The sequence below is a fragment of the Tupaia chinensis genome, unplaced genomic scaffold (assembly GCF_000334495.1).
Source record: "Tupaia chinensis unplaced genomic scaffold, TupChi_1.0 Scaffold000673_1, whole genome shotgun sequence".
In the NCBI taxonomy this organism is placed as follows: domain Eukaryota; kingdom Metazoa; phylum Chordata; class Mammalia; order Scandentia; family Tupaiidae; genus Tupaia; species Tupaia belangeri.
In genome coordinates this window covers 1,895,663-1,903,535 of record NW_006160196.1, presented here as the reverse complement: position 1 = coordinate 1,903,535, position 7,873 = coordinate 1,895,663, and the positions used below count along the sequence as shown (strand labels likewise).

At 50.7% G+C, this 7,873-nt stretch overlaps 1 protein-coding gene across 1 annotated transcript in view; it reads left to right on the top strand.

Annotated features, from left to right (window-relative positions):
* The first annotated feature begins 1,163 nt into the window (after positions 1 to 1,163).
* Positions 1,164 to 7,873, top strand: part of GRIN2D (glutamate ionotropic receptor NMDA type subunit 2D) — a 39,534-nt gene continuing 32,824 nt past the window's right edge. Inside the window, exons 1-5 of the mRNA XM_006160236.2 lie at positions 1,164 to 1,181; positions 1,300 to 1,919; positions 6,935 to 7,049; positions 7,246 to 7,457; positions 7,726 to 7,870. Coding sequence (XP_006160298.1) covers positions 1,164 to 1,181; positions 1,300 to 1,919; positions 6,935 to 7,049; positions 7,246 to 7,457; positions 7,726 to 7,870 — 1,110 coding nt within the window. The remainder of the gene's footprint in view (positions 1,182 to 1,299; positions 1,920 to 6,934; positions 7,050 to 7,245; positions 7,458 to 7,725; positions 7,871 to 7,873) is intronic.

Sequence of the window (7,873 nt, the reverse complement as noted above, 5' to 3'; positions counted from 1 at the left end):
TAAAGAATGCCAATTTTGAGATGCCTCTTGAAAATCTAAGGGGAGATGTTATCTAACAAGGGGAATAGGATTGTCTGGCGTTCACGGAAGCAGCTGTGACGAAGGGTGGGAGCCATGGGCAAGTCCAGCCCTGTCCAATAGCATGTTCTGCAGTGATGACGATCGTCTGTAACTGCTCTGTCCAATGTAGTAGCCGCAAGCCACATGTGCCTGTCAAGCACGTGAGGTGTAGTTAGTGTAATCGGAAAACAAAACCTTAAATGTTATTGAGTTTCTTTCTTTCTTTTTTTGGAAAGGTTTTTGCTATAGGGCGTGTGTGCTCTCCAGAAAGACAAAGAGAGACAGAGAGACAGAAAGCGAGAAATCACCCCAGCATAAGTTTAAGCCATCAGGTCCAGGACTTGAACCACGGTCCACTACATGGGAGTCCAGCGACATAGCCATTACACCAACTGCTGGTCCCAAGTTTCAATTCACTTAAATCTGAATAGCTATGCGTGGCTAGTGGACTAGTGGCTACCATGTTGGATGTGTAGGAAACAGTATTTAAACCCATGGGTCTGGAAAAGGTCACCAGGGAGAGAGGACAGAGAGAAAAGAACACTAGGGCATTTCCATGTTTGGAATTCTGGCTGAGGAAGAAGGGCCAGCAAAGGAGACAGAGAAGGAGAGGTCAGGGAGATAGGAGAAAAACCAAAGAGGTCTACTCAAGGAGCTTCATTGCATGCTGGGAGATATTGTCTCCCTAATTGCATTCAGAGGACTGGACCTTCCCAGTGCATGCTGGGAGCTGTAGTTCCCTCACTGGTTGCTCAGTGTATTAATGACAGTGATATTAGCTGCTGTAACAAATAAAATCCCAAATCTCAGCAGCTCACCCCAATAGATGATTGATTCTCATTCATATAAAATCCAAACAAGTATTCCTGATAGGAGGTGGCTCTCCTCCATGTGTGACATGGGGACTGAAGCTCCCTTCCTCTAGTGGCTCTCTAATCCTGTAGGACTCTGGAAGTTCTCTTCTGGGGTCTCTGCATCTGCCCTCAGACAGGGAAGAGAGTGAAGCTCATGGAAGAGTGTTTTTTTGGTAAGTCCAAAAGACCTTGGTCACATAGCTAAATCTAACCCAGGTCCAGCCCTGTGCCCTAGGAGGAAAAGCAGAAATGTTCGGCGAGGAGCTAGTCAGCCTGCCATACTGAGAGCTGCCTTGCAGCTGGCTGCTAGGAGTTGTGACCCCCTTACTGGTCACCGAGATATGAGGCCCTGCACCGGGCCTGACATCCTCCTCCTTCCCCCCAGGAGAAGGGCTCCACCTTCCTGCAGCTGGGCTCCTCCACAGAGCAGCAGCTTCAGGTCATCTTTGAGGTGCTGGAGGAGTACGACTGGACATCCTTTGTCGCGGTGACCACACGTGCCCCTGGCCACCGGGCCTTCCTGTCCTACATCGAGGTGCTGACCGATGGCAGCCTGGTGGGCTGGGAGCACCGGGGGGCACTGACGCTGGACCCTGGGGCAGGCGAGGCTGTGCTGAGTGCCCAGCTCCGCAGTGTCAGCGCACAGATCCGCCTGCTCTTCTGTGCCCGAGAAGAGGCTGAGCCTGTGTTCCGGGCAGCCGAGGAGGCTGGCCTCACTGGGCCCGGCTACGTCTGGTTCATGGTGGGGCCCCAGCTGGCTGGAGGCGGGGGATCAGGAGCCCCAGGGGAGCCCCCTCTTCTGCCAGGAGGTGCCCCACTGCCTGCCGGGCTGTTTGCAGTGCGCTCAGCTGGCTGGCGAGATGACCTGGCCCGGCGTGTGGCAGCTGGTGTGGCTGTAGTAGCCAGAGGTGCCCAGGCCCTGCTGCGTGACTACGGCTTCCTGCCTGAGCTTGGCCATGACTGCCGCGCCCAGAACCGCACCCACCGTGGCGAGAGTCTGCACAGGTGAGTGGGGCTGGCCTGGGAGGGGTGTGGGAGCAGAACCTGACTGCCTGGCCTCAGATGGATCACATCCCCTCTCTGAGCCTCAGTTTCCTTTGTGTTCAATGGGTTTGTAATTAGGTCTCTTTGGGAGTTATATCAAGAAATTTGGTAAAAACACCTGAGACGGCAAGCATATGGCTATATTTCATGACTAAGATGCACAATTTTTCATACTCTAATGTCTTTGAAATCAAGATGTATCTTAAAATTTATGGTTTCTTGTGGTTCATTGGTAAATTTCTCCTTTCTTTTTTTTTTTTTTTAAAGAGGTTTTGTCTTAGGGTGTGTGTACTCTAAGAGAGACAGAGACAGTGAGAGGGAAGTGAGAAATCACCCCGGGGGGGGGGGCTGGGGGTGCGTAATGGCATGCCACCATCCCTTCTTAACTCTGTGCACATGTGCCCAGGGACATAACTGCTACGCCATCTGCTGGCTCCAAGCAACTCTATCCTTTATGGCACATAAAAATAGTACATTTTACAATTGATAACATCTTTTTTTTTTTTTTTTTTGAGAAGTTTTCACTATAGGGCGCGTGCGCTCACCAGATAGGAAGAGAGAGACATAGAGACAGAAAGCGAGAAATCACCCCCCAGGGGGGATGGTCACGCTGCAATCCCTTCTCCTCCATTCTCCTCTTGGGATCTTGGGCACGCACGCACATGCGCCCGGCGTGAGTTTTAAGCCACCGGGTCCGGGACGCGAACCGCAGTTGACTACGTGGGAGTCCAGCGACATAGCCATTACGCTAAGTGCTGGTTCCCTCAATTAATAACATCTTAGAGTCAAAGAAATACCCTCGTTAGAGAAGGAGCTGAGCTCGGCGGCGCAGTGGCCCATACAAGGTCGAAGTTTGTTCCTCTGTCATGTAACAACTCAGAGACGAGTTGTCCCATTACTAGGAGACTGCTGCTCCAGGTGATCATTCAGGGACCCAGGCTCCTCCCATTTTAGTGCTCTGGCATCTCTGCACAGTCGAAGCTGGGTCACGGCCATGTCTGAATTGTAGCTTAAGAGGAGGAAAGAGAAGGAAGTGGAAAGCAGCGATCTCTTTTTTGTATGAGAGGAGAAGGATATGGCTCAAGATGATTAATACATCACATTGGTGAGATCCTAGCCACATGGTCAGGTTGTTTATAACTGGGTACATTTTGATTGGCTAGATTTTTATTCTGATTGTTTAAACGTCTATCTGATTGGTTAGTGGCTGTGCTGTACTAATTGTTGGTTATTTTGAATGTCTTCCACTCTCCTGGCCTTGGTTAGCTGCAAAGGCAGCTGGCTGAGAAATGTCGACCATAACTGGATGGCTATTTGCCCAACTTACACACTATTATTTTAGAAGAAAACAAGAGTTTGGTGGAAAACAGCATCTCCACTGTAGGAAACCTTGGCAGCGGGGAAAGTGAAGAGTTTGGTAACCAAATGTTGGAAGGAAAGGACTTTAGTCCTGAAATAAGGATGAGTTGGGATTGGAAAGAAGTGGTGGGTGAGGAGGAAGACCTAAGGGAGGGGAATTAAGAGCTGGTGAGTTGGGCACCAGAATCCCAGAACAGGTGGATGAGGAAAGCGTTCCTCCTTCATAAATATTTACGGACTGCCTGCTAGGAACTAGGGCTCCCGCTGGGCACTGAGAACACAGGGATGAATAAAACCGCAGACTTACTCTTCAAAGAACAGTGGTTCGGTAGGGGTGGCAGACAGCACTGCATGATGCTTGTGGTAAGAGAGGTTGGAGCACCAGGGACAGTTCCGTCTACTCCGGGACGGTTTTGCTTGTAAGAGCAGAGTCTTATTCAAGGTTCGTAAGGAGAATGGGTTTTTATTGGAAAGATAAACATGCATAGAAACACAGACATCAGTAATTGAGGTCAAGCCTGGCCCAGTTACTCTTTCATCTTCATTTTCTCTTTCTCTTTTTTTTTTTTTTTAAATAATTATTTATTTTTCATTTACTTTTTAATTTGACCAGAGAGTGAGAGAGAGAGAGAGGAAGTGAGAAAGCAAGTCACGAGATTTAGGACTCGAACCCTGGTCGACCATGTGGGACTGTCCAGCACCTTAACCACCACGCCACCTGCTGGCCCCCATTTTCTCTCTTTCTGATTCTGTCTCTTACTGTCTTCTCACACATACATATATATATATACACATATATATAACTTTATTAAATATTTATTTAAATGTATTTGTTATTAATGTTTAAAATTGTTGTTGTTCTTTAATATTCATTTCATGAAAGAGAGACAGGCACCCCAACAATGGGGCCTTCCTGCCATCATCCACCTCCAGTCTCAGTTAGCATGCCCAGGAGGCCCCAGAACATAAGACCAGTACCTTTTCCTTTTGGATCCAGTTGCAGTACCACTGTGCCGCCACTTGGCCCTATTATTATTATTATTATTATTTAATTTGACCAGAGAGAGAGAGAGAGAAAGGGAAAGTAAGAAGATAAGCTGCCAGGTCCAGGACTCAAACCGCAGTCGTGGGAATCCAGCACCTTAACCACCACACCTGCTGGCATACATATATATTTATACTTATATACATATTATTTATATATATACAATATATGTATATATGCATAAAATCAGGCTTGCCTCTCCCATAGGCTGTTCAGTTCTTCACCCAAAATATCTGTTCCCTCATGACTTCAGCCCTTATGGCCATCACTCATTCCTCCACCTCTCATTGGAGAATCTCATCTCAAGGGGGCAGATTGCTCAGCCTTCCAAGCCAGGGGGCACCTCAGGGTTAGCCTATGGAGTCAGGGTGGTTCCCAGGAGGAGCTCGTAAGCTGAGACCCGGAGCAGGAGTGGCTCACACGTTCGCTTAGTCACTGGAAAGCCGTTTACTGAGAGTCAGCTCTGTGCCAAGCAATGCTACGGGCGCAAGGGTATCGCACTGAACAAGGTCCCGGCTCTTGCAAGGCTTGCAGGTCTAATTGAGGGGAACCAGTGAACAAGAAAGAAGAAAATATCAGCAGTGGATAACTTCTGAGGTGACAATAAAACAGGAGGGATGTGACAAGAAATGCCTGGGGGGGGTAGAATGGGGTGGTGGTTAGGAAAGGCCTTTCTGACAATAATAATAAGTTAAATTAAGTAATTTTTTTCTCTTTTTTTAAAAGAATTCTTTTATTTAACTTTATTTTATTTTATTTTATTGAGCAGAGAAAGAGAGAGCAAGAAAGCAAGTTGCCAGGTCCGAGATTTGAACCGTGGTCAGCCATGTGGGAGTCCAGTGGCTTTAACTGCCATGCCACCTGCTGGCCCCAAATAATTATTTTTGTTGTTTAAGAGATTTTTGCTATACGGTGCATGCGCTTCCTGGAGAGACAAAAAGCAGATAACAAGAAATTAGCCCCCGGAGGGATGGGAGAGGCTATGCCACGATCTCTCTTCTCCCTTCTCGTCTCGGCATTTAGGGCATGCATGCACATGTGCCCAGTGTGAGTTTTAATCTTCCAGGTCCAAGGCTCGGACTGTGGTCAGCCACGTGGGAGTCCAGCCTGTCACCACTATGCCACCTGCTGGTTCCAATCCAATAAATCTTTAAAAAAAAAAAAAGGGAAGGGTTTTCTGACTGGGGGGAACTTGGAGATAAAACAACGGATAAAGAGGAAGAGCCGGAGCCCATGATGCCATGATGTGGTGGCGAACCCACCTAGCTGACTATGTGGTTTGAGTCCCAGACCTGGTGGCTTGAGAAACATGCTGGGCACGTATGTGTGTGTCCCCCAAATCCCAAGAAGATTGTGACATGGCCATTTCCCACAGGGGGTGTTTTCTCATTTCCTCTCTCTCCGGTGAGCCCATGTATCTTCTGGCAAAAAGATTTAAAATAATTTTTTAAAAGTCCCACCTCCCAATACTGTCACCCTGGCAATGAAATTTCAATGTGAGTTGTGGAGGGGTCAGACATCCAAACCACAGCATGCCTACCTGGGAGAAAGGTGTGAGTAAGGGTTAGAGAGGCGGATGGAGCCTGGCTCACGTAGGGCCTGTAGGCCAGAGGAAGAACTTGATTCTAACAGTGGTGGGGAGCGTGCCAGGAATAGTATTGCGGGCAGGGGGACCAGCACGTATAAAAGGTCAGAAAGGAGAACTTGGACAGATCCGTGGAAATACCATCATTTGGAGCGTGTGAAAGCAACAGAATCAGATGCAGGGGTGACAGGGCTAGGGAGGGAAATGGCCGTAAACCTCGAATGTCAGATTGAGCGGCGTGGACTTTGTTCCAGAGCACCAGAGAGCCAAGGTGGGCCATAGCAGGGGAGGGGTGGAGTCAGTTTGGGTGTAGAAAGACCTCTCTGAGTTTCCGGAGGTACAGACTGGAGGAGTGAGACTAAAGGCTGGAGGCCCGGCAGGAGGCTGGGGTGAGGGTCCAGGAGGGCAGCAGGGATGGAAAGGAGAGGATGGGGGCAGAGAAAACCGCCGGGCAGGACAGATGGGCTGGAGGACCGATGGTCTGGGGCGAGTCTAGGCCAGCGATTGGACTGCGTGAGAGGAGTACAGGGCAGTGCAGTGATATCTGGGAGTTGGGGGCTCTGGGGCCTCTTCCCAGTGGAGCGGACATTCAGGCTGAGCCTTTAAGATACAGAAGAGTTGGAGGGAGGCCAGGTGGTGGCATGTGTGCCCCCAACCATCTCCCCGCCACCCCCCTCCAAAAAAAAAAAGAAATGAGTTGGCAGAGATGAGAAGGAGTGGCGTAAGGGTTTCCAGGCAGAGAAAAACCCACGCAGGCTCAGAGACAGCAACCCACTTGACTTGTTTGGGGAGGGTAGTGTCAAAGCATTGTGGTGACCGAGCAGAAAAGGGGGGCTGCGAAGAGTTTGAGTGTGGGAAGATATCCGAGATGGGGCTTCAGAGGCAGCTTGGGGCTGGAGCTGGCCAGTAGGAACGGGACATTTTCTGCCTTCAGTCGCCAAGGTCCAGCCCAGGTCCCCACATGTGTCCCTGCTTTCCTCCCGGCAGGTACTTCATGAACATTACTTGGGATAACCGGGATTACTCCTTCAATGAGGATGGCTTCCTGGTGAACCCCTCCCTGGTGGTCATCTCCCTCACCAGAGACAGGACGTGGGAAGTGGTGAGTGGCCATCCAGACCTCAGGCAGCAGAGAGGCCCTGGCCACCTGGGCCCTGGCAGAGGACAGGAGGCCCAGAGAGGAGGGGCTGGGACTTGGGTCCTGGAGGGAAGACAGGCCCATACTGCCAGATGAGGGGAGGAGGCCAGGACACCCCGGAAATGCCCAAGGAGCCTGACTCTTCTTGTCTTCTGCCAAGGTGGGCAGCTGGGAGCAGCAGACTCTCCGCCTCAAGTACCCACTATGGTCACGCTACGGCCGCTTCCTGCAGCCAGTGGATGACACGCAGCACCTCACGGTGGCCACACTGGAGGAGAGGCCATTTGTCATCGTGGAGCCCGCGGATCCCATCAGCGGCACTTGCATCCGAGATTCCGTCCCCTGCAGGAGCCAGCTGAACCGAACTCACAGGTGACAGGGCCGGATTCCAGTTTCGAAACCCTCCATCCCCAAGTCTAGTGTCCGGGCCCCAGCCCCCTCCTCCCTTGGGACCCAGGACTCATCAAGCCCTCCTGCTTTCTGACCTTGGGCTAATCACGGAACTCCTTTGAGCCTCCGTTTTCCCCGAAGGTGCTGACTATAGTTTCAGGGCTGTCTGTCCCTCCATAGCCTCATCTCAAGGGAGACTCTTGGGCGGTAAGGGGTCCCCAACCTCCCCAAGCCTGGTTGCTCCCCGCAGTCCTCCACCCGACGCTCCGCGCCCGGAAAAGCGGTGCTGCAAGGGCTTCTGCATCGACATTCTGAAGCGGCTGGCGCAGACCATCGGCTTCAGCTACGACCTCTACCTGGTCACCAACGGCAAGCACGGGAAGAAGATCGACGGCGTC